Below are 27,857 nucleotides of genomic sequence, written 5' to 3'. Positions count from 1 at the left end.
GGTTGGGGGGTGTCGTGGATAGCATGGAGGGCTGTCAGAGGTTACAGTGGGACATTGATAGGATGCAAAACTGGGCTGAGAAGTGGCAGATGGAGTTCAACCCAGTTAAGTGTGAAGTGGTTCATTTTGGTAGGTTAAATATGTTGGTAGAATATAGTATTAATGGTAAGACTCTTGGCAGTGTGGAGGATCAGAGGGATCTTGGGGTCTGAGTCCTTAGGACACTCAAAGCAGCTGCGCAGGTTGACTCTGTGGTTAAGGGGGTGTATGGTGTATTGGCCTTCATCAATTGTGGAATTGCATTTAGGGGCTGAGAGGTAATGTTGCAGCTATATAGAACCCTGGTCAGACCCCACTTGGAGTACTGTGTTCAGTTCTCATCATCTCACAGGAAGGATGTAGAAGTCATAGAAAGGGTGCAGGGGAGACTTACAAGGATATTGCCTGGATTGGGGAGCATTCCTTATGAGCATAGTTTGAGTGAACTCAGCCTTTTCTCCTTGGAGCGACGAAGGATGAGAGGTAACCTGATAGAGGTGTACAAAATGATGAGAGGCATTGATCTTTTGGATAGTCAGAGGCTTTTTCCCAGGGCTGAAATGGTTGCCACAAGAGGACACAGGTTTAAGGTGCTAGGGAGTAGGTACCGAGGAGATTTCAGGGGTAAGTCTTTTACTCAGAGAGTGGTGAGTGCGTGGAATGGGCTGCCGGCAACAGTGGTGGAGGTGGTTACAATATGGTCTTTTAAGGGGCTTTTAGATAGGTACATAGAGGTTAGTAAAATAGAGGGTTATAGGTAAAACTCTCGGTGAAGCTGGAGCTGAACAACTTAGGTCAAAGATAGGTCAGGTTCTATGGGTGGCAAGGCAGAGTAGACCTGACATCAGGTTTGATGCCTGCTACTTGGCATCCAGCACAAAAAATACCACAGTACAAACTTTACACGAAGCAAACATGAGAGTGTGCAGAATTCTATCTGAAAAAGCAGTCTTGAAATTTCAACAGCTTGGAGAAGGTAGCTCACTGATGCTCAATGTCTTCAGTGATGTCTCACTTGGAAATCTTCCTGATGGAGATGCTCAAGGGGGACATCTTATTGTACTGATGGGAGAAGAGGGAAAAAGAGAGCCCAATTAAATAAATAACACAAAAAAAAGTTATACTTGTTCAGCACACTGTTAACGCCTAAACAACAAATACACAGTTTTGTTTTGTTTAAACAACTTTACTTTCAAAGTCTCAGTTCAATACCTACCTACTCAGTGTGCTGGCTGAGTTTTCAACCCATTGAGATTTTTTCCAGTCCTTGCATTGGCCCCTCCATTTCAGATGGCCATGCAACCAGTTAAAATGCTCTCCACAGTACAGTTGTAGACATTTGTTAGAGTCGTTGGTGACATGCCAAATCTCCTCAGACTCATAATGAGATATAGTTCCTGGTATGCCCTCTTCATAATTGTATCAATATGTTGGGCCAGGATACAGTGGTGCTCAGAAGTTTGTGAACTCTGTACAATTTTCTCTATTTCTGCACAAGTATGACCTAAAATGTTATCAGATCTTCATGCAGGGTAAAACTGGAAAAAGAGAGCCCAATTAAATAAATTACACAAAAAAATGTTATACTTGTTCATTCATTTATTGAGAAAAACAATCCAAAATAACATGTATTTGTTGGAAAAAGTATGTGATTCTTTCCTTCAATAACTAGTGTGAACCCCTTTACAGCAATAATTCAGACAAACATTTCCAGTAACTGTTGATCAGTCCTGCACATTGGCTTGGAGGAATTTTAGGCTGTTCCTCCTTACAAAACTGTTTCAACTCTGGGACGTTGGAGGGCTTCCTTGCATGAACTGCTTGGTTCAAGTCTTTGCAAAACATTTCAATAGGATTAAGGTCAGGGCTTTGACTCAGCCATTCCAAAACATGAATTTTCTTATTTTTAAACTATTCTGTTACTGATTTATTCTCGTCTTTCAGACTACTGCCTTGTTGATTTATCCAACTTCCATTAAGCGTCAAGTGACAGACTGCTACCCTGACATTCTCCCAAAAAATGTCTTGATACAATTTTGAGTCCATTGTTCCCTCAACGATTGCAGTCTGTCCAGGCCCCAAGGCAGCAAAGCAGCCCCAAACCATGATGCTCCTTCCACCAAGCTTCACATTTGGGATGTTGGTGTGTAGTTCCCTTTTTCCACCAAACATGGCAATGTGTATTTCTGCCAAAAAGTTCAAATTTTGTCTCACCTATCCACAGAACATTGCTCAGAAGCATTGTAGAACATCCAGATGGTCTTTTGCCAACTTCAGACACGCAAGAGTATTTTTTTGTACCGCAGTGGTTTCCTCCATGGAGTCCTTCCATGAACACCATTCTTGTTCAATGTTTTTCTTATAGTGGCCACATGAACAGACTTTAGCAAGTTCTAGAGATTTCTGCAAGTCCTTTGCTGTAACCCTTGAGATATTTTTCATCTCCTTCGGCATTGCAGGTTGTGCTGTTGGCATGATCTTTGCAGGATGCCCACTCCTAGGGAAAGTAGCAACAGAGTTTCCTCCAGTTGTAGACAATTTCCCTTAAATGTTGACTGATTAACACTCAGGTCTTTGGAAATGCTTTCGTAAGCATTTCTAGCTTCATGCATCTCTACTCTTCTTCTTCCGAGGTCCTCTGAAAGTTGTTTTGATTGAGGCATGTTGCACATAAACAGATCTTTCTTGACAGGAGCAGACTCTGTCAGTAACCTGACTTTCTGTAGCTTTTTTTATAGGTCAGGGCACCTCTACAATCCAGCCCAATGCAATAGGTGATCTATTACTTATTGCAATGTGTGGTGTTTCTCACTTGAAGAATATTGCAATGTTAAAGGAAAGCCATAGACATTGAATATTACACTTGAATTTACTTCTAGCCTCCTTTGTCATGCTGCTGTTTGAAAGGTGGACAATATCTTCTCCGCAGCAAAATCTGAAAGGCATATTTGGCAATATGTGCAGTTACTCCTTGTAGCAAGGTAACCTCACTTAGTGATTGGTGCCAAGAAGTGGTCAGCAGAACTACATCGCTCTCAGCCATCTCCAAGCCTTTGCAACCTTTGAAAAGCTATTGAAATGAAGTTATCTGTTGAAATATTCCGAGAGGGATATTTCTCCTATTTTCCACTACCTTAATTTCATCTATATGAATTTTTCCAGCACTGGTTTGGGCATATATCATTAATAATTATATAAATATTTGAACACATAAAGATCAATGTGACCTGCTAATTAATACTATATTCAGAGAAAGTGTTTTGCATATCAATTGTTGCTTATTCTAAGATAATCTTTAAAGGCAAGGTGGGGTGTTGTACAACTGTTGGTACATTTTAAAAATCAGTTTGGACACTTTTGTACTCAGTATAGAGAATAGTGTATTGCCATCCCTCAAAATTTGGAAAGCAGCCAATTTTAACTACAATTTTGTTTACACTACATTACTATTTCAATTACACTGGTATTAACACAGATTTGAATAGGTAGTAATTGGCTCCAAGTTTTTCAAACCATGATCTTAATATACTTTTACTAGCTATTCCCTAGGTTGAAATTTCACATTTAAGGGGTGTGCTGATACAGATATCTAACCATATGATAGAATATCCCAGGTATCTTTCAACAGTTTTCAGATATTTGCAGATATTTTCTGCAAATTCTGCAAATATTTCAAGATGCATTGTTTTAATTTTTCACGGTGTCCTGGAAAAACATTTGACTACAGAGACCATAAGAAATTCACAGTGATAATGAATGGACACACTAATGGCAACTTCAGTTTTGTTTTAGTATTGTCTGAATTGGATCATTTTAAGTTGGATAGCCTATTAAAGGGCAAAATGATGTTTCCTTCCAATAACAGAAAAAAATTGAACATGTAAAATCACCCGAAATTTTAATTATCCTTCCTTAGCATAATCACTACCTGTCTGTCTGTAATAATTTACAAGAAACATAATCTGGTTTGCTGTACTTGTATTTTAAACTAAATGATTGAAAATTGTCTTAAATTGCATGTGTAATTGTCATAGAACATATGCTTTTTGTACTCAAGTTCCTTCTTTCAATTTCATTGAAGCCCTACAACCCAAAGGTTTATTTTTATCCTAAGCTTAACAATTCTTCTACCTGTCAACTTTCTAACTTTTTAATCATTTGTGGTTTTGTAGCCTTTACCTGAGTATCTCCATTATTTTAGTGTGCGCACATTCATAACTACCAGGCTGTTATTACTGTGCTGAACTCCAACCAGATGCTTTCCAAATCATGGCTGCGAGTTATCTGTTCATTCTGAATACATGTTAACAAATTGCTAACTGTGCTTGCTACCAATTATTTAACACTCTTGGTATTTAACAATGATTACTGTAACCATTTTTTATCTCAGTCCATTTTTTTTCATAGATCATGGAGTTATTCAGCTCAAGAAAAGGTCTCGCAGCTCATCAAGTTAGTGCACTTGCATGTATCCTATGCTATATTTTCTACATTCCCATCTCTCATATGCACATTAGGTTCATATATATCTGTTAATTAACCTACCAACTATCACACCATAAGGCTATAAGATATAGGAGCATGTTTAGGCTAATCATCTCATCGAGTCTGCCCCACCAAACCAGTGTGGCTGATTTATTATCTCTCTCAACCCCACTCTCTGGCCTTCTCACCATAACCTTTTATGCCCTGACCAATTAAGAACCTATCAACCTCCATTTTAAGTATATCCAATGACTTGGCCACCACAGCCATCTGTGGAAATGAATTCCACAGATTCACTACCCTCTGGCTAAAGAAATTCCTCCTCATCTCTGTTCAAAATGGACTGCCCTTTGTATTAAGTCTGTGCCCTCTCATTTTTGTCTCCCCCACTATATGAAACATCCCCTCCACATCTATTCTATCTCGGCCTTTCAATATTTGACAGGTTTATCGAATCCCTCTCATTCTTCTAAACTCCAATGAGTACAGGCACAGAGCCATCATATGCTCCACATATGGTAACCCTTTCATTTATATAATCATTCTCATAAACCTCCTATGGCCCTTCTCCAATGTCAGTGCATCTTTTCTTACATAAGGGGCTCAAAACTACTCACAATACTCCAAGTGCAGTCTGACCAATGCTTCATAAACCTCAGTATCACATCCATATTCTAGCCCTCTCAAAATGAATGAATTCAAAATGAATTAAGGAATTATACACAAGAACTCCTAAGTCACTTAGCACTTCAAATTTTTGAAATTTCTTCTCATTTAAAAAATCCATCTATGCCTTTATTCCTTCCATCAAAGTACAGGACCAAACACTTCCCTACACTATATTTCATCTGCCACTTCTTTGTCCATTCTCCTAATCTAAGTTGTTCTGCAGACTCACTGCTTCCTCAACTCATATCATCCAAAAAACTTGGCCACAAAGCCAACAAGTCCTCCCATTCAAATCCTTGATGCATAATGTGGAAAGAATTGGTCCCAACACCGACCACTGAGTCACCTACAGGTTCCTTTTATTCACACTCCTCGCCTCCTGCCATTCAGCCAATCATCTATCCATGCCAGTATATTTCCTGTAATACTCTGGGCTCTTATTTTGTTAAGCAGCCTCACATGTGATACCTTATCAAAGGCCTTCTGAAAATCAAAGTAAACAGCATTCACTGACTTTCCTTTGTCTATCCTGCCTGTTATTTCCTCAAAGAATCCCATTAGAATTATCAGGCAAAATTTTTCCATAAGGAAATCATCCTGACTTTGGCCAATTTGATTATGTGCTTCTAAAGCCTCATCCTTCATGTGGGACTCTGACATCTTCCCAACCGCGGAAGTCAGGCTAATGGTCTATAATTTCCATTCTTCTGCCTCCTTCCCTTCATAAAGAGTGCAATGACATTTTCAATTTTCTAGTGATTCTTGAAAGATCATTACCAGTCTCCACTTTACCTCTTTCGGAACATTAGGATCCAGTCCATTTGGTCCAGGTCACATATATACTTTCATACCTTCCATCATAGAGTCATAGCAAAGTACAGAATAGAAGCAAGCCCTTCAGCCCATCTAGTCCATGCCAAACCACTTAAACTGCCAATATCCAACAACCTGCACAGGGACCACAGCCCTACCATCTATGCAACTATCCAAGCTTCTCTTAAACGTAGAGATTGAGCTTACATGCACTACTTGGACTGGCAGCTCACTCCACACTCCCATGATTCTCTGAATGAAGAAGAATCTCCCTCAAAGTTTTCACCTTTCATCTTTAACCAACGTCCTTTAGTTGTAGTCTCAACGTCAGTGGAATAATCCTGCTTGCATTCACCTTCTCTATACCCTTCATAATTTTGTATACCTCTATCAAAAGTACTCTCTATCTTCAATGCTCCAAGGAATAAAGTTCTAATCTATTCAATTTTTCCATGTAACTCAGGTACTCCAGACCCGACAACATCATAAATTTTTACATCCTTCCTGTACATAGATGACAAAACTGCACACAATATTCCAGATTGGGCCTTAACAACATATTATAGACCTTCAACATAACACCCCATCTCCTGCATTAAGTTATGAAAGCTAACATGCCAAAAGCTTTGTTTATGACCCTATCAACCTGTGACACAACTTTCAATTAATTATGGACCTGTATTCCCAGATCCCTTTGTTCAACTGCACTCCTCAGTGTCCCGATTCCATCTCCTACTCCAACTCTGACTTCTCCTTGAACATGCCTCGATCTTGGTCTGACTTTGCAATGCACCTGCACACCTCACCCTCGCTCACCTTTTTATTGTTAGCGCTGATCATTTACCACAATTTTCCACAGAGAAAGTGTCACTAATAAACTACTTAGTTGTTTGTCTTGCTTGATGAACTGTCAATAAGCTGTAGTCCATCTTCAGTGGCACCATCTTAAACTGGAGTAAAGCAAGGAAGACACAGTTTAACATTTCAAAACTTCCATTTTGGGAGCTTCCATTAATCCACAAAGTCAACTGAAACAGTTTTGTTCTTTTAATGATACACAGGTTTGCACCACCCTTTCATGTCTGAAAGACTTAACAGAATATTTTTCACAAACAATTAGCTATGCTCTATTTACTGAAATTCATTAAACTATCTGGAGCACCCAGTTTCTCTAGGGAATCAGTCTTGTCAGTTACCTCAGTACAAACACATGCTTAAGCCTATCCAATGTACCAATACAATCAGAACACATCTGGCAACCATATTCTCCTGAATATATAAAGTACAAAGTAATTTTGTTTCATCAGAGTACATATATGCCACTATATATTATACAACCATCTTTTTTCTGCAGGCAATCACAGAAAATACAAGAAACTCAATAGAATCAATGAATGACCTCACCTAACAAGATGGACAACAACCACTGTGCAAACAAAAACCCAACAAACTGTGCAAATATAGAAAGAAAGAGAAGAAAATAAATAATAATAAATAAATAGGCAATAAATAAAGAGAGTATGAGATGAAGAGTCCTTCAAAGCGAGTCCATTTCAGTGATGGGCAAGTGAAGTTAAGTGAAGTTATCCTCTTTGATTCAAGAGCCTAATGGTTGAGGGGTAACAACTTTTCCTGAACCTGGTGGTGTAGGTCCGAAGGCTCCAGTACCTTCTTCCTGATGGCAGCAGGGAGGAGAGAACATGGCCTAGATCGGGGGTCGGCAACCTGCGGCTCCCGAGCCATTTGTGGCTCTTTCACCTCTGTGCTGCGGCTCCCTGTGGCTTTGGGAAATAATTGGTCAGTATTTAATTAAAATGTATTTTATGTTAGTTTGTTAGCTTTTGAAATGTAATTCTAAATTTGAAGATTATGGTGATCTTGTACAATCTAAGTGTGGCGACACATTTCCTCACAATTAGCCAGCATTCCGGCTAAGGGAGATAGCCTACGGGGGTTTGTGAGTACGCGTCTTTTGCAGCATCTGCGTCCATGGGGGCTGGGTTGAGGGAGGCTTAAAAGCAAGGCTGTTTAGTTCGAATAAAGTTATTCGACTGCAGTTTACTGACTGCGTGAGCACACCGCTACAACGTGTTTTTATCGCTATTAATATACGTCACCACTGCCAATACCTGACACCCGCCAGTGCGCGATTTCTTTAATTTTTCGATCCAAGGTAAGCCAACTATGGAGAATTCTAAAAAAAGAAAAGTGACTGAAGAAAACAGAACGTTTAATGATACGTGGACAGATTCATTTGCTTTCACTGTTGACGAGACTGGTTTACCGGTATGCTTAATATGCAATGAGAAACTAGCAAACAACAAAAAGTCAAATGTCGCAAGGCATTTCCAGAATAAACACGCAGCCTTTGCTCAAAAATATCCGGATGGAGATGAGAGAAAAAAAGCCGTTTCGGAACTGATGCGGAAGGTTGATCTGAGCAATAATCATTTCCAGAAATGGATGAAGTCTGGAAAATCAACGACATACGCCAGTTATATTGCCGCTCAGGAAATAGTCAGGCACGGGAAGCAGTTTACAGATGGTGAATATATAAAAGAATCTTTTATTAAGATTTCAGAACATCTATTCACGGACTTTAAAAACAAGAGTGAAATTGTGCAGAAAATCAGGGATATGCCCCTCTCTGCAAAGACTGTCAAAGACAGAACCATAAAAATGGCAGAAGACATCACAAGACAGCAAATTAAAGACATCAATTCAGCTGTGGCCTACTCGATTGCCTGTGACGAGTCTAAAGACAAAGGTGATATTGAACAAATAGCGTTGTTCTGCCGGTATGTAAACTCTGCCGGGCCACAGGAAGAACTGATTGAGTTGATACCTCTAAAAGACCAAACACGGGGGGAGGACATCTGTGAGGCTGTCTTGAATTGTTTAAGAGCCAAAGGAATAAAGACAACCCATCTGGTGTCAGTAGCTACTGATGGGGGCACCGAATATGACGGGAACGCACAAGGGAATTGTGGCTTTACTGCAGAAGTCGCTGGACAGAAAGCTGCTGACTTTTCACTGCATCTTGCACCAAGAGGCACTGTGCGCTCAAACATTTCCTCCGGAATGCACAGAAGTAATGGATGTTGTCATTCAGATTGTCAATAAAATAATGGCAAAAAGTTTAAATCACCGTCAATTCTGTTTGTTACTGGACGAGCTGGAAATTGCATATTCTGATCTCCTGCTGCACAACAAAGTCTGATGGTTGTCCAGGGGGGAGGTGCTGAAACGCTTTGTCGCGTGTCTGGAAGAAGTGAAAACTTTCCTGGGCAGCAAAGGGCTCAACTTTCCTGAGCTGGAACAGCCAGAGTGGCTGGAAAAGCTACACTTCATGGTAGACATGACAGCGCACCTGACACGCTGAACACAGCTCTTCAACGGGGTAAGGACGTACAGCCCTGCACATGTTGGAGGATGTTTTGGCATTCGAGCGCAAGTTGACGTTGCTTGCCAGAGATTTACAGAAAGGCACATTGTCTCACTTCCCCAATTTGAGAGAGTTCAAACAAGGTCACGACATGATAAATTCGGAGTATTTACATTCTGCAATCATCGCAATGCAAACATCGTTTGGGAAACGCTTCTGTGAGTTCAGAGAGGAAAAAAACACATTATCCTTCCCGGTCACTCCCCTAAGCATCGATCCATCCCTACTAAATACGACTGCATTGTCAGGTGTGAGTCAACCTGAACAAGTATGATAAATATTTTAATTGCCTATTATTTTACGTATATTCATATGTTTTCATTGTTCAGTGAAATAGTCCTTTTATTTTTCAGGTTGACAGCTGGCTGACGTTATTTTTGGTTTGCTGCTGGCGGCAAATTTAAGTTTGGCGTTTTTCATAAATACAAGAAGGACTCAAATAGACGTTGAGTATTTTACTTAAAAGTAACCTTCAACCCAACGTCTTTTTTTCGGAGTTCAAAATGTTTTTGTTGCATGCAGAAATGTAATTTCATTTTCTCTGCAGGAGTTCATCAATTTCATAAATGCAACACATTATAGTTTGTTTATACATAGCATAAAGGCAACACAAAACGTTGTATGCAGTGTTATTTCATTTTAAATGTCAAGCGGGTTTTGCGGCTCCCAGTGTTTTCTTTTCTGTGGGAAACGGGTCCAAGTGGCTCTTTCAGTGGTAAAGGTTGCTGACCCCTGCCCTAGCCAAACACATGTGGGCTGAACCTGAGGGTTACGTACAATTGTATCAGAATGAATTAATTATTCTGACAGCTTGTTGGTAGAAGCTGTCCCAGAACTTGTTGGTCCTGGCTTTTATGCTGCGGTGCCGTTTCTCGGTTGGTAGCAACTGGAACAGTTTGTGGTTGGGGTGACTCAGGTCCTCAATGATCCTTTGGGCCCTTTTTATGCACCTGTCTTTGTAAATGTCCTGAATAGTGGGAAGCTCACATCTACAGTTGTGCTGAGCTGTCAACACCACTCTCTGCAAAGTCCTGCGATTAAGGAAAGTACAGTTCCCATACTAGGCAGTGATGCTGCCAGTCAGGATGCACTCAATTGTGCCCCTGTAGAAAATACTTAGGATTTGGGGGCCAAAACCAAACCCCTTCAATCATTTGAGGTGAAAAGGTGCTCCAATTTATCCAAAGAGCTGTTGTGCTTGACAACCCTTTTTTAACTTGCATATAATTAGATAACTTTACAATTTTTCCACATTACCTCCCAGCTGTTGCCCATTCACTTAACTTGCCCACATCCCTTTGAAGCCTCTTTGCATCCTCGTCACTGCTCGTGTTTAGATTTAGTGTTGTGACATCAATAAAATTGGAAATATTTAATGAACATATATTTGCTTTATATTTCTGACTATGAGGCTTAGCACTGCTCGAGTGCCATATTTATGTTTGCCACTGACACTATTGACATTGGCCAAATCAAAGGTAGAGATGAAATCAGCACTCTGATATGGCTGAGTGATGTCCCAACAACAACTTCTCATTTAATGTCAGCAAGACCAAGGAGGTAATTATTGACTTTAGCAGGAGAAAACCAGAGGTCTATTAGTTAGTCCTCATAGGAGGATCAGAGATGGAGAGGGTCAACAATGGGAAATTCCTCAGTGGTATCATTTCAGAGGTTCTGACCTAGGCTCCAGCATGTAAGTGCCATTATGATTAAAGTATGGCAGTGTTTTTACTTTCTTAGAAGTTTGCAAAAATTTGACATGTCAACTAAAACTTTGACAAACTTCTGTAGATGTGTGGTTGAGAGTATATTGACTGGTTGCATCATGGCCTGGTATGGAAACACCTATGTTCTTGTATGGAAAAGCCTACAGAAAGTAATGGATATGACCCATTCCATCACCGGTAATGCCCTACCATCACTGAGCACAGCACATCTACCCAGAGTGCTGTTATGGGAAAGCAGCATCCATCACCAAGGACCCCCACCATCTAGGCCAGGGGTCAGCAACCTTTACCACTGAAAGAGCCATATGGACCCGCTTCCCACAGAAAAGAAAACATTGGGAGCCACAAAACCCGTTTGACATTTAAAATGAAATAACACTGCATACAACGTTTTTTTTTGCCTTTATGCTATGTATAAACAAACTATAATGTTTTGCATTTATGAAATCGATGAACTCCTGCAGAGCAAATTAAATTACATTTCTGCATGCAACAAAAGCATTTTGAACTCTGAAAAAAAGACGTTGGGTTGAAGGTTACTACATCGTTAGCCTACCTTGGATCGAAAAATTAAAAGAAATCGCGCACTGGCGGGTGTCAGGCATTGGCAGTGGTGACGTATATTAATAACAATAAAAACACGTTGTAGCGGTGTGCTACACGCAGCGCTAAAATAACGACACGGAGTCGGAGTAAACTGCAGCCAAAGATAACTTTATTCGAACTAAGCAGCCTTGCTTTTAAGCCTCCCTCAACCGGCCCCCCATGGGCACGGATGCTCCAAAAGACACGTACTCACAAACCCCAGTAGGCTATCTCCCTTAGCCTGAACGCTGGCTAATTGTGAGCCAGTTCGGATGTGCCAGGAAATGGGTCGTCACAACATTTTATTTAGATTGTACAAGATCACCATAATCTTCAAATTTAGAATTACATTTCAAAAACTAACAAACTAACATAAAATACATTTTAATTAAATACTGGCCATTTATTTTCCAAAGCCACAGGGAGCAGCAGCACAGAGATGAAAGAGGCGCATGCGGCTCCGGAGGCGCGGGTTGCCGACCCCCGGTCTAGGACTATCAACCTTCAAAAGGTTTCAATGAAAATTCCCCTTCATCCTTCTGAATTCCAGCGAGTACAGACCCACAGCCGTCAAACGTTCCTCTTATTGATAACCCTTTCACTTCTGGCATCATCCTTGTGAACCTTCTCTGGACTCTCTTCAGTGCCTGCACATCTTTTCTAAGACAAGGAGCCCGAAACTGTTCACAATACTCAAGTTCAGGCCTCACCAGTGCCTTATAAAGCCTCAGCAATACATCCCTGCTCTTGTATTCTAGACCTCTTGAAATGAATGCTAACATTGTATTTGCCTTCCTCACCACTGACTCAACCTGCAAGTTAACCTTTAGGGTGCTCTGCGCAAGGACTTCCAAGTCCCTTTGCACCTCAGATTCTGGGTTTTCCCCCCATTTAGAAAATAGTCCACACATTTATTTCTATTACCAAGGTGCTTGACCATGCATTTTCCAACATTATATTTCATTTGCCACTTTTTTGCCTATTCTCTTAATCTGTCTGACCTTCTGCATCCTACCTGTATCCTCAACACTACCTGCCCCTCCACCAATCTTTGTATCATCTACAAACTTGGCATCAAAGCCATCTATTTCATCATCTGAATCATTTATATACAGCATAAAAAGAAGTGGTCCCAACACCGCCCCTGAAGAATAGCACTAGTCACTGGTAGCCAACCAGACAATCCCCACTGTCTGCCTCTTTCCAATCAGCCAATGCTCTAACCATGTTAGTAACTTTCCTGTAATTCCATGGGCTATTAACTTGGTAAGCAGCTTCATGTGTGGCACTCTGTCACAGGCCTTCATAAAGTCCAAATATACAACATCCACTGCATCCCCTTTACCTATCCTACTTGGAATCTCCTCAAAGAATTCCAACAAGTTCACCAGGAAGGACTTTAAGGAAACCATGCTTACTTTGTCCTATCTTGTCCTGCGTTACCAAGTACTCCATTACCTTGTCCTTATCAATAGACTCTAACATCTTCCCAACCACTGAGGTCAGGGATAACTGATGTATAATTTGCTTTCTGCTGCCTTCCTCCTTTCTTAAAGAGTGGAGTGACATTTGCAATTTTCCAGTCCTCTGACACCATGCCAGAGTCCAATGATTTTTGAAAGATCATTGCTAATGCTGCCACAATCTCTAACTAGAGTTCTCTTTCAGAACCCTAGGGTGCAGTTCACCTGGTCCATGGGACTTATGTACTTTTAGGTCTTTCAGTGTTTTGAGCACCTTCTTCCTTGTAATAGTAACTGCACCCACTTCTCCTCCTTCACACACTACAATATTTGGCACAGTGAAGCCTGATGCAAAATACTCATTTAGTTCATCTGCCATCTCCTTATCCCCCATTGTTATTTTTCATGTCTCATTTTCTAGCGGTCCTATATCCCCTCTCATCTCTCTTTTATTTTTTACATACTTTACAAAGCTTTTACTATCCACTTTGATATTATTTGCTAGCTTGCTTTCATAGTTCACCTATTTTCCCTTCTAATGATCCTTTTAGTTGCTCTCTGTAGGTTTTTAAAAATTTCCCAATTTCCTACCTTCCCACTTGTTGTATGCCCTGTCTTTTGTTTTTACATTAGCTTTGACACTTAGCATGAACATCAAAATATGGAAACATAGAGTGCAATCAGTCATTTGTTTCAATAATCAATAGTCCAAATATGTGCTTCTGGTGCCAACATAGCATGTTTACAACTTATTACTTCTAACCCGTACGTCTTTGGAATGTGAGAGGAAACCGGAGCACCTGGAACAAAACCCACATAGTCACAGGGAGAACATACAGATGCCTTACAGACAGCAGCAGTAATTAGCCCTGATCGTTGGCATTGTATTAGTATTACACTAACCACTATGCTGTTGTGCTGTCCAATTATCTAACTGCACTGCTGCCTTCAAAGATCTTGAGCATATGTACAATTAACGTAATTCATATTAAGTTAGTTGGCTCTGATGCACTAAAGAATCTGAAAGTAATTTATTCCTTCTCCCATGATAAAAATAATTTGGGAAGCTAAATTTGCTTGACATTTGCAGTGCACATGTCCCATATTCCATGGTCAATGTCTCCCCGAGGAATAGGAACCAAATGCAAAATCTTCAAAGTTTCTTCTCTCCGTTTTCTAACAATGCAAGAAGGGCTGAGAAAAAAAAAATAGAACGAATGTTTGGAACTATTCTGTTCCATAACAACAGGTTCACACATTTCCTTATTTTTAAGAATATCATAGGTGCCATGACATGGCTCCCATTTGCTTCATCAAACTGTGCTGGCTTCTGGGAAGCAATCACATCACTCGTGTTGTCTTGCGAATTATTTTAGTGCTTGTGTCTGAGTCTACAAAGCAGGTGGTGATGCTGGAGCTGACATTCCCATGGGAAGATCACTTGGAAGAGGCCTTTGAAAGGAAGCTATCTAAGTATGCAGGACTGGTCAGCAACTGCCAGGAGGCTGGATGGAGAGCGAGGTGTCTTCCAGTGGAAGTTGGTTGTAGGGGATTCACAGCCCATTCCTTAGCCAGAGTCTTCAGCAATTTGGGCATCGACGGAGAGAGGAAGAGGAGAGCCATCCACAGTACCACCAATGTGGCAGAGGGGGCCTCAAGGTGGCTGCGGCTCAAGAGAGGGGAGCCATGGGGTCATGTGTAGTGAGCCATCTGGACACAAGCTGGGGTCTGATCAGCCCCGGCTGGGTCACCTGGAGAAAGGTGTATGATGTTGAAAGACCCAAAACACCAGATGATTCCAGGAACATCACTGATGATGTGTCCAGCAGCATCAGTAGATGTATGCACACAGCTGCTCATATACCAGACCAATTTCCTTTTGAAGTTATTGATCAATACTGTTCCCATCATCCCATAAGCAGTCATTTGCAGACAGCAAATACTCATAGCATTAAGGAAAAGGTTTTATTCAGATATCCCCTACATCTTTTGCTGAACATTTTAAATTCTTGTCCTTTTGGTTATTGACCAAACTGAAAATGGAAATGGTTTGCCTCTATTTACCTTAACTAAGCAACTCATGATCATGTTCTCTTCTACCAAAGTACTTCTCTTCTTTTGTTGCTCAAAGGAGAACAATCCTGGCTTCTCCACCTTGCTGGCGAAATCCTTCTCATCCTTGGATTCACTCTAGTAAATCTTCCCTCCAGGATCTACATGCACATCCTTGTCAAAGTGACTAGGAGGGGACTCAGTACTCTATCAGTGGAGTAACTAGTGTTTCAACGTAACTTCCCTTTACATCTTCTACTTAGGAAATCCAAGATCCCTAATGTTTTGAATCTATTTTATTGGAGATTTTACTCTCCACCTTTGCCCAATTCACTACTTTACACATAAAGCAGCAGTTCAAGCCCAGACTCCCGGAGACTGCTACTGCCTATCACTCTCCTGGTTCAAAAATAGCCAATGGTCATTTTTGTTGTTGAAGGGCCACTTGCAGACTGGAACAACTTATTCCAAACAACTTAGTTTGCATTGGAGTTCTGAAATTATTCATGCATATTCTTTAGTATTAAATTGCACGTAAGAAAGTGACCACAGCATCATTTCTACACTTAAGAAATATTGCAAAGGTACTGTGTATCTGTTTCTGTTATGTAATGATGCTTAAAAAATAATTTTTGCCTTTATGTCGAATAGACTAGATTATGGCAATGCACTTTTTACTGGCCTTCCCATATAATCAATTTACAAACTTCAAACTCAGAATGCCACTGCTAGCGTTTTAATTAAAACCCAGGATGAGGGAGCATATCTCTCTCATCTTAGCTACTTTGCATTAGCTTCCTGTGTCTTAGAATTGATTTTAAATTGTTCTTACTTGGCCGTAAAGCTCTGAAGAGTCTGGAACCGCAGTACTTCACAGAATCGTAATGTTGTTTTATAATCCTGCTTGAGCTCTTGGATCTTATTTATCTCAAAAGAAAATTGGCAGGTCAACTTTTTTGAACTGTGCTCTTAAATTGTGGCACTCAGTGTCAAAGACTCTAAGGGATGCAAACTCAGCTGACAATATTAAACACCACCTCAAAACCTATATATTTAACCTTACTTTTAAAGAACATTGTTTTGTCATTTATTTTCATGTTTACAATTCATCCCATTGTAAAGTACTTTGAACTTCATCTTTGGTGTGAAAAGTGCTCTATAGATAAATTATCATTATTATTAATAAAAACATTTTCTACATTGCCCAAGGAGTTCGGGCTTTAAAAGAAAAGATGTGTGAGTAAGCCATTCAATAAAGCCAAGCTAATTCAAAACACCTCTGCAGTGTTCCTGTATTCACTCCATATACCCTTTGATTCCCATTTTGTATCTAAAAATCTGTTGATCTCATTCTTGAATGTACATCAACTACTGACCTTCCATTAGCCTCTTGGATAAAGAGGATAAAGATGGCTATTTTTGAATTCCTCCTATCCTTCTCCATAATTAATCCAAAGCTCATGAACACTGCTGCCACTAAGTTAACAAATTTCATGACCTGATTCTGATTCACTGTTCTCCAAGGGTTCTCCCTCTGACAAGTGGTCCATCGAACTCCTGGTCTGCTGTAACTTGTTGGTTTTAGTGATACGCAGCCCACACTGAGATACAAAAGATCTGAGCTTGATCTCTGCCCCCTATTAAGTAGCCAGACAGCACACATGCTTTATAGGGCAAACATTTTGGACAAGATAATACATTCCCAGACATCAAGGTAGTTAGTGAAGGGAGATTATACCGAATAGTACTTTAGGGAACATTGTCCTGAAATTAGACTGACAATAGTCTTTGCCTGAGCTGAATACGTGGTTGAAATATGATTCCTGGTGCTAGATGAGCCTTCCAACAGCTTTGTCAGATGATAGCATGACCTTGAATTCTAAGAAATAAGCCACAAGTTGCAGTATGGCCAATCTTTTTCCTGCAGCAAACTCCTAAAGCTGCATTTTATTTTACCAATGGTTAGTTCATGAGTTTTTCTTCTAGACAACATTGAATTTTGGTTTATAATTAGTTGTGTTGGAAAGGTAAAGCATAAAACAGTACAGCATATGAACAAGCCTTTGTCCTACAATGTTATGCCAAACTAGTTAAATTAGTAATGAAATGCCCAGCTAATCTACTCACTTCTGCATAGTGTCTGAATGCTCTTGCACATCCATGTGCCTATCTCAAACCCTCTTGAATGCCTCCACCCCCACCAGCACTCTGAAAAAGAAACTTGCCCTGCACTTCTTTGAACAGAACCCCTCTCACTTCAAATGCATGTCCTGTGGGTGTCAGTTATTTCAACCCCGGGAAACAGATACCCCCGTCTACTCTGTCTGTTCCTCTCATAATCTTATAAACCTCTAACTGCTCTCTCCTCAACCTCCACCATTGCAGAGAAAACAACACAAGTTTATCCAACCTCTTCGTATAGCATATTCCCTCTAATCCAGGCAGCATCCTGACCGTGGCCACCTTCCATGCAAAGAGGAAGTTTATCCAGGGCCATACCGAGTTGCCTTTCCACTCCAAGTGTGTGACACTTTCAACACCCCTAGAGTGCAGGCGCAACGCATTAGGACAGGAACAGGAAACTCAGTATGGGTCTGGATGTACTTGCTCTTCACGTTGAAGGCAGTCACAGTCAGATCCACCAGTGTTCTCTGACCACTGCATCCTTTTGAAGATCCTATCACCTACAGGAGGACCTAAAGGCAGGAAAAGGGATGTGGAAGTTTAATGTTAAGTGCTGACCCCAGAAAACATCAAGGAACTAAAGAGAGATTACACAGGTTGTGCACCTGTGGCTCTCTGGCTCTCCAATCCAATGGTGCAAAGCAACCAAAGAGGGCATCAAGGCTCATCGTCCTCAAGGGTGTACAGAAAGCAAGGCATAGACAGACAGAATTGTATGAACCCTCGCCAGAAACAGCAACTTCACTTTTGGCAGCCAAGGGAGGTAGATGTGAGAGAGGAATACTGAGAGTTGATGAGCCAGCAAGGTATGCTCTTTGCCTCTGAATCCTTCAAGATATCTTCAGAGCCCAGATGCACATTGTGGAACAGGATAGGATGTGCTCAACCTGTTTCTTCTGTTGGGTTCACAGGAGGAGCTCTGTGATCCACAGCTTTAGAAAGAGGACAGTTCAGCAGCATCTTCACAGAGACATATCGAAGATCTGCAGATCCCTTTATGCTGATCTGTATGACAGAAAGACCACAGACACAGCCATTCAAAATTTCATGTCCCCTATCACAGAGATGCTAGATGATAGTAAGCAAGAGTGCGGATCAGCTACTCAGGAGCTAACTATATCTATTCCTTCCCTCGACATGAAAATAAATCCCAGAAGTGATGAATTGTATTTGGCTCTATGAGACTGGATGGGCATGGACTTGCTGGAAGTACAGGATGCGACAGCATCATCACCCTCATCAACAAGCAGATGGGGGAAAGGGGGAACATCAGGAACTGGAGACATATTTCACTGTTAAACACAGATTGTAAGATTCTATCCAAAAAGCCTTCACCAACCGTGGTCACGTCCCCTCTAACAGCCTTGTGCTACCCAGGAACACTTTTGCTTATGTTCAGGACAGAGGAGTGAATGTCTGTCTGATCACTTTGGACCAGGAGGAGGTTTCCTGCAGAATATCACACATGTACATGATGGACATGCTTTGGGAGAGGGAATCAGACATTGGATCCAACTGCTCTAACACAGATATCCATAGCGCAGTGCAAATTAATGGGTGGGAAACTGATAGTTTGGAGTCAAGTCTGGAGTCAGACAGGGTTGCCCTCTCTCCCATCTTGTTTGTATGCCTCGTATAACCCTTTGCTGAATCTAATAGGAAGGATGGAAACATAAGGTGGGTGACATTGAGAATTTTTATACATCACAAATAAAGCCTATTTTAGAATTTTTTTAAAAAAGCTAATGCTTACCATTTAGGTAGTTTCCTCAGGCAACTCCTTGTACATATTGGAAAGTGTATGGTTATGCACTTATTTTGGTGGAAGAAATAAATGGGCAGACTATTATTTAAATAGGGAGAGAATTCAAAATGCAGAGATGCAAAGAGACTTGGGAGTCCTTGTGCAAGATACACCAAAGGTTAACCTCCAGGTTGAGTCGGTGGTGAAGACGGTGAATGCAATGTCACTATTCATTTCTAGAGGTATAGAATATAAGAGCCAGGATGTGATGTTGAGGCTCTAAAAGGCACTCGTGAGACCACACTTGGAGTATTGTGTGCTGTTCTGGGCTCCTTATTTTAGAAAGGATATAATGACATTGGAGAGGGTTCAGAGAAAATTCACAAGAATGATTCCAGGAATGAAAGGTTTACCGTATGAGAAAGGTCTGGCAGCTTTTGAGCTGCATTCCCTGGAGTTCAGAAGAATGAGGGAGGATCTCATAGAAACATTCCAAATGGTAAAAGACCCAGAAACATAGGAACATAGAAAACCTACAGCACAATGCAGGCCCTTCGGCCCACAAAGCTGTGCCAAACATGTCCTTACTTTAGAACTACCTAGGCTTACCCATAGCCCTCTATTTTTCTGTTTTCTTTTATTTATTTTACTGTATTTTATTTTTCTAAGCTCCATTGCCTGAACAGATTAGATATGGCAAAGTTATTTCCTATGGTAGGGGATTCTAGGACAAGAGGGCACGACTTCAGGATTGAAGGATGTCCTTTTAGAACTGAGATGCGGATAAATTACTTTAGTCAGAGGGTGGTAAATCTGTGGAATTTGTTGCCACGAGTGGCTTTGGAGGCCAAGTCATTGGGGGTATTTAAGGCAGAGATAGATAGGCTCTTCATTAGCCAGGGCAAAAAAGGGTATGGGGTGAAAGCAGGGGAATGGGGATAACTGGAAGAATTGGATCAGCCTGTAATTGAATGGTGAAGCAGACTTGATGGACTGAATGGCCTCCTTCTGCTCCTAAATCTTATGGTCTTATATGCAGTAGAGACTTAAGGATCTTTCCAGATTTTCTGCATTAATTTTGGAAACAGGTCTGTAAGCCCATAAAGAGTTAAATAGAACCAGTCACTCAGCATGATAACAGATCATTCATCCCATGCTGATGCCAACAAGAGATCACCCATCTGTATTGATCCCACCTTCTAGCACTTGACCCATAACTTTCCATGCCTACATGACCTAAGTGCTCCTCTGGACACCTTTTAAATACTGTCGGTAACTCTGCTTCCACCACTCTCCCCAGCAGTGACTTTCCAAACGATTATGAATCCAGACCCTCAGAGCATTTTCCAATAACTTCCTTGATGTTCGGCTTACAGATATGAAGCTGCCTAACTTTTCCCTATTGCCCTTCTTGAAAAGACAAACCATATTTGCCGCCATCTATTCGTCTGGTATCTCACTTTTGGCCAGTGAAGTTTGAAAATTCTCATCCAGACCCGCAACATTATGCTTCTTATAAGCAGCCTCAGATAAATTTCATCCTGACCTGGAGATTTGTTTACTTTTTGGCCTGCTAAAACTTCCAGTGTCTCCCCTAATGATGGGAATTCTGAGATAAACCAAGCAATTTCCTCATTCCTTGTCTGATATTACAAATACGAGATTGTGTGTAAGCATTTATGATGTTAATGATTCAGGTATTTCCTTTTTTGTGTATAAAGAGTTCATTTAATATCACCATCAGCCCAGAGATCAAGATTCCTGCTCTTCTCTCCATGGCATCTTTGAGATTGATAGGCCTGAGTATCTAGCATTGGTCAGATTGTTATATTGAAACACAAGGCCAGATCATGATCAAGCAGCCTGCCATTTACTTTTGATGGCCACAAAAAACAGGTAAATCTGAGCTGTCAGTCCTGTTGCCATTCCCTAAGGTATGAAGCACTCTGAAGCACTTCTAAATTTACTTAAAACACCTTAAATTAAGAAAAAGTACAGCTGATAGCTGAGTACTGCATATATGTGAGAAAAGTATCTCGAACAGCAGACGGACAAGCACACACTTCATCCAGCTCAGGACAGTAGTGCATGGGTACATCGCTGAGCCGAGTTGCTAAAGTCAGGCCTCCGACTCCAGGATGGGCATCCTCCAGTCCTTTTGGCCCCAGACCAAATGATGCTGATTAGTGGTTGGTTTGTTACGTGCTGTGTTCATTCTGCCCCTAAGGTAGGGCCTCTGTATTAATGTAGCACTTTGTATTTCTTAATGGTATCCTAAAAGCTCCTTCTCCATTTGAAGTGGTAATAGGTCAGAGATTCCCGGGGGTCAGTGGGAATCTTGAACACTCCCTTGAATTTTGCTCTTCTCTGTCCGTCTGGCTCAGAATAGAGCATGCTTCAGGAGTCAGGTATCAGGCATGCAAATGATGTGGCCTTCCCACCAGAGGCAACTGACAATGATTTGAGCCTCAGTGCTAGTGCTGTTGGAGCGAGAGAGGACATTGAGGTCAGTTCTCATATCCTTCCCCTCAATTTGGTAGATTTTATGGACAGAGAGTTATTGATATTTTTTTTACAATTGCCTTTAGATGCTTGCTCAAGATAGTGCAGGTTTCGGAAGTAAATAGGAGTGCAGGAATAACTGCCTGGTCATGTGTTTCATGCCATCTCTGACGTTTTAATCCTTAAGTAACCTTTTCCCTGTTTACCACCGATAAGATGGTGGCGCACTTGGACGCAGCAGCTTCTATGGGGCCAGACGAAGGTGTTAGTTTTTTTAAAAATATTTCTTTTAGAATTGCAAGACCCTGCTGAACTCAAAAGTACTGCAGGTTTACCTCATCAGTGAGTTGCTTGTTGGCAGAGAAACTGGACAGAGCGGACCGCGCTGCTGCCTGCTAAAGTGTGGTGTCTGTTCACAAAGAAAGTGAGTGATCATCTTAGTTGCTTTTCTTATGATTGCAAGATCCTGTTGGACATTGGCGATGTGGAACGTTGCAGGTCCAACTTGTTGGTTTAGTAGTGAACGCCCAAGGTAGGCATCAGTCAGGCATTCAATCGGACTGCCAGAGTCCGTGCTGCCCTCCAGTGTTCACTCAGCAGAAGACAAGATATATTGTGTTCGACTGGGGACTGCTGCAACATTCAAACACTTGGACTGGATTTTACTGTTATCTTATGGTGTGTGTATGACTGTTGGTACTTTTTTTTTGGACCTTGGTCCCAGAGTAATGCTGTTTCATTTAGCTGTATTCATACATGGTTGAATGACACTTATGTTGAATGGTAACTAAACTTGAACTTGAACTAAAGACTGGGTTGGTGTACCAAGTTCATAACTAGTGTCTGCTTGTGGCAAAAGGTGACTAGGTTCAGTTGTGCAGCCAGAGCCAGATGTCGGTAAGGTGCCAGGTTTGCAGAGGACTGGAAAGGGGCTCCGAAAGCTGCTGGGTCAGAAGTGAAGAAAGTGTTGGGCAAAGGCTCCAGTGAAAAGTTCTGGAAAGCATTAACATCCATGGATTCTCACTGGACAAGGGTGAGTGTTGCTAGTAATTGACAGTTGATTCAAATTCCACTGCAGAACCAACACCACCACCAAATCTATATTTTAAAAATATTTTTCTGTAATGTCTTTACACTCAGAACTCCAATATTTGGCTAACTGTATGCAATGTAACTAAACTCGTTCTTGCATTTTCTTTCATCAATGTCACAAATTAAATTAGAAAAATAATATGTACATGACATTTGCATTCAAGAGCATTTGGCAAGGAATCAAAAGATTGAGTTAGTCAATTTAAATTGTTTGTTATTTGAAGTTTATTGGAAAATGAAGGAGACATTATAACAGACATTACAAAGATACACTGTACTATATGATGCTCTTGTTATTGCACTCAATTCCCTTTTGTACCCAGTTTCTTCAACATTCCTTGCCAATGGTTGGAATGTGTGATTTTTGTCACCTGATCTGCCATAACCAATCTCCTCACCTCACTCCTTCCCCCAGCTCTGCTTTGAAAACTGTAAGCCCTCCAGATCTGAATTAGAATTGTTGACCCAAAATGTTCACTGGTTTCTTTTGTCATAGCTAATGCTTCACTGCCTGAATTCTTCCAGCATTTCTGTTTTTGTTACGCTGTACTGTAGATTTTGTCTGCCTCCATCTTCCAAAATGATGAGAAATACAACAATATGCATCCATTAGAAAAATTAACATTTTTTGGTTCAGCACAATGTTTATGTATATTTAATATTACCAGATACTGGCATAACACTGAAATAGTTATGAATCTAAATTATACTTTGCTGGAGATTTTCACAAAATCAAAAGTGTATTAATTTGCGAGCAGTTAACCCAGTTGATGCTTAAGCTGTTACAATATCTAGATGCTGACAAATGGCAAAGTTTTAGAACAAGAAAGGAGCAAATTCATATGCATTTATATTTTACATATGTAAAATTGCCTATTTTTGGTTAAAATCTGTGACTACACAGATGTGAGAGATGCACTTACATTTAAAAAAAAATTATAACAAGTCACTGATAATGTAAACAGTAATACGTTATGCTATCTTCACAATATAAACAGCATAGGAAAATATTGACAAATATATGGATCTTGCTGATAAGTAGGCTTCGAAGCATTTAGACATTCAACTTGACTAAACAAGAGAAAAATAGCTTGTGATACAGATACAGGTAGGAGTAGGAAGACTTCATACATTTGCATATTGCAAACAAGAAAGGTGGTTATATGAAATACTGGCAAAGCATACAGCTACATTTATTATCATTCATAAAAATACATTTCTCTAAAGGGAATGCCAGATTTAGTTGATCCATCCTCATTGTACATCTCTTCATTTTTGTATAATACTGAAGAATCAGACTTTCTACGTTTAAGGATAACGTACCTTAGACCTACAATTTAAATATAACAAACACCTGGGAGGATAATAAACAACTTTAATTATATGTAGAGATCAAATGGCAATTATTGCTTGTGCTTAATTGATCTGCGGCAGGATTTCTTTTAAAATACCGGAATGTTGAAAGGATTTGCTGTGAAAGGCTAAATGATTTATGCTTGGGGATAAAACTGAGTTGGCAAGAATTGGAGGACAATGCAGATTTGTTGGAGAGCGAGGGAATGATCTCAGATGCTTTCTGTATATCCAAAAATTAGTCATAGCCACCGACATAATCCGTTTGGTGTTGCACTGGCCAGCATCGAACAGTGAACATTACATTTTTAGATCTAGATTTTGCATATATTATGTACATACTGGTTGGTTGTTGGTTCCGAGGGATCTGTTTAAGATTTGAAATTTAAACTTATTCCAAATGTGGGCAGGACTATGACAACGGAAACTTGATATGCAACTGCAGCTTTTTTTTAAAGTTAGAACAAAGAAGAAATCAAAATCTCTGGAAACGTCATTTACGTTGATCTAAACTACAGTGATGTAAAATGTCCAAAACTGTAGGGATACCAGTTTCAAAGAAGCAAATGAATAGGCTGACACAGGGATACTGATCTGAATAGAAAAGAATTTTCAAAGTAAACTACGGAAGTTGTATAAAGAATGGCTACTAATTGGTAAAACACATATGGTAATTGGTAACTTATTTGAAGTGCCCCACGTGTTATGGCAGGAGATAAAAGCTCTGTTAGAAGCAACACATGCATATACACAAGAATGAGTAGAATGGTCAAATGGATTTCTGTATCTTTATGTTGCTTTGTCTAAGTTACAACTGCCTCGAAAAGAGCGAATCCAACTTAATGAATGAATTAATTGACAACAGTATGGAATAGGCTCTTCTGTCGCTTTCAGCCATGCTGCCCAGCAATCCCCCAATTTAATCCTAACCTAATCATAGGACAATTTACAATGACCAATTAACCTACCAACTGGTGGGTCTTTGGGAGGAAACCGGTGCACCCAAAGGAAACCAATGCAATCACTTGCAGACCTAGTTAATACTAAGCAGTTGAATTTTATCTGCTGATGACCCACTTTCTTGCCAACCAGCTACCACTTCCCACAGGTTTTAAGCCAGAGACCAATGGGGTCTGTGCGAGTGAGGCTTAGAAGTTTAAAGTGTTCGGGCCTCACGTATGCTGCCTGCTTCTCCATGCCTCCATGATTGATGACCAGGATTAAAATAAAGGTTAAAGCTTCGCAAATGAAATATCACAAAGGGCAAATAACTAGTCTGGTAAAATAATCAAACAAGAAAAATAAATCTTATAAACACTAGTAAAGTTGGTTAGATGGACAAAGAATTTACATGTATTTAATAGCAATATACCCAAACAGCATCTAATTTGAATGTATGGAATAAAATTTAGTCTTAGCAGTAAAGTTTACACAGCATATAATCCAGTTATTAAATCTTCCTCCTAGGTGAAATAATGAAGTAATTACAAAGAAGGTTCTTTGTATCAAATTACTTGTACTATTTTTAACACACTACTGAAAAATAAACATATAAAAATACACTCTTCTAAGACTGGGTAAACAGAATAGTACAAAGGGAATATACAAGGTTTTTACAATGTGCAGGTTATTCTTCCCAATAAAAAAGGAGTTTTGTGGTACTCCTAGGCATCTATCCCTCTCACTGCTGCAAGAAATACATTTGAAGTTTAAGCATGTTAGATATTAGTAAATGCAATTTTAAAAATAAAGTGAAATCCTTATGTAAAAACAATAGATTAAACAAACTAAGTTCATCTACTCATTAAAAAAGAACTTTTGCAATCAGGATCCTCAAGGTTCACTGGTGTTTCTAATTTTAACATTTTTGTTAAACGATAGAATTACACGCTGCATAGAACACATTGTGTGTTAACATTAATTGTGAGCAACATTCCTGTGTTATTTTTCCACAACTTAAAAGAGAAATAACATAAGAAGAATTAAGTCCTAATCTGCATATGGAAGGGTTTATCGAACAGTATGGAAAACAAAATGCATTTTGGCACTTCACTGGCACTCTATGTTTCAATCAAAATGTGCAAATATTTAGTTCCTTCATGTCAGCATCTGCTGTCCAGAGGATCAAGAGAGAACACAGTGCCTTCTAGAGTTAGTCCCATTTTGAACCCCTCCTAGAAAGTGGAAAGGAAGAGAAGGTTAAAGTTACAGCAATTATAGCTGTGCTTTTAACAGCCTGTTAGATTCACAATCAAGAACTCAATTTGGTACAATGAGTCGAAGTTAAAATTTGCAATCTACTGTATCAATACAATAAGATGTGGACTATTCAACTTCAAGCAACAGTATAATGAATGTAAAATTATAACAATTTAAACTAAATGTCAATAGCAAAAAAAAAAGACACTACTCATATTTTTAGAACATCAATTACATTAGCCACAAGTACAGCAGACTTCTACACATGATAAATGTAGAAATATAATTCAAGTGAAAAGTCAGCATCTTGAAACTTTGGACCAAATTATATTGGTCCTACTTCACACCTCACATTCATAACTTGCAGAGAGCCCACAATTCAAAAAGTTCAAAGTAGATTTATTACGTGTGTGTGTGTGTGTGTGTGTGTGTGTGTGTGTGTGTGTGTGTGTGTGTGTGTATGTCACCATATACAAACTTGAGATTCAATTTCTTGCGGGTATACTCAAATCCATAATAGAATGATAACCATAATAGAATCAATGAAAGACCACACCAAACTGGGCATTTAACCAGTGTGCAAAAAAACAACAAGCTGTGCAAACACAAAAAGAAAGATATAATAATATCATTTCTTACACACTTATGGCGGTGTGGCTCCTAACCAGTACAACTATTGTACAGCCCAGCGATCCACAGTGGCAGGACTAGGCTGCAGGTGGCAGAACCCAAGGCACATGTGAACTGTCTTAATTACAGATTTAGAGGCAGGTGAAAATATTTTATTGGAAATTAATTAAAAGTTGAATACTAACATAAGAGTTTCAGGGAATGGTGCAATGCTAGTGAAGGTCAGTAATGTTGTTCAAAGAAAATGATACTTCAGTTATGAGAATTCAACTGGCCCCTTGTTGATTATGGAATCAGCTCCAGCTGTGGGGTAGAGCAAATACATTACCATCCAACTTCTCAAGGGCAGTATGGAAGCAGAAAGCCCAGAATGTGCTGACATGTATACTATGAATATGATATGCAAAATGGCCATCTTAAAATGAATTTTATTTATGAAGGAAATGTGAAACTTATGGATTTATATACAAGTATAAACAGAGTCTATGTGCCAGAATCTGTTAAATATGAAAACATGAAAACTAGCTCCTCATTTATATATGTTTATGAAAATGAACATGAGTAAATTGCTTCTTTCTTTTGTTATGGGTGTCTAAGTTCCAAGAACCATTGTGACTTTTATAATTTGGTTTGTTTTGATATCTTGAAGAATCTCAAAATCTTACATGAATATTTAAAAAAATATGAATTAACTACCCTTCTTTTCCTTTTTTACTATTGTTTAAAATCAAATTTGATCATTTTAACTGAGACACAAGAGATGGCAAATGCCAGAATCTGGAGGAATGAACAACCTGGTGGAGAAACTCAGCAGGTTGAGCAGCATCTGCGGGGTGAAAGGAACCATCAACACTTTGGGTCAGAATCTTGCA

General features: G+C 39.9%; 1 protein-coding gene across 18 annotated transcripts in view; it reads right to left on the bottom strand.

The window, feature by feature from the left end:
- Positions 1–974: 974 nt before the first annotated feature.
- Positions 975–27,857, bottom strand: part of LOC132392660 (PTB domain-containing engulfment adapter protein 1-like) — a 403,579-nt gene continuing 376,696 nt past the window's right edge. For 17 of the 18 annotated variants that reach the window (XM_059966853.1, XM_059966835.1, XM_059966837.1 and 14 more), the window contains one exon: positions 23,011–26,330. In XM_059966853.1, coding sequence (XP_059822836.1) covers positions 26,259–26,330 — 72 coding nt within the window. In that variant the 3' untranslated portion in view covers positions 23,011–26,258. Of the gene's footprint in view, positions 1,102–23,010; positions 26,331–27,857 lie in introns of those variants that run through there. The other variant, XM_059966854.1, reaches the window with a different exon arrangement.

The sequence above is a fragment of the Hypanus sabinus genome, chromosome 4, assembly GCF_030144855.1.
Source record: "Hypanus sabinus isolate sHypSab1 chromosome 4, sHypSab1.hap1, whole genome shotgun sequence".
Taxonomy (NCBI): Eukaryota; Metazoa; Chordata; class Chondrichthyes; order Myliobatiformes; family Dasyatidae; genus Hypanus; species Hypanus sabinus.
This window is presented reverse-complemented; position numbering and strand designations above follow the sequence as displayed.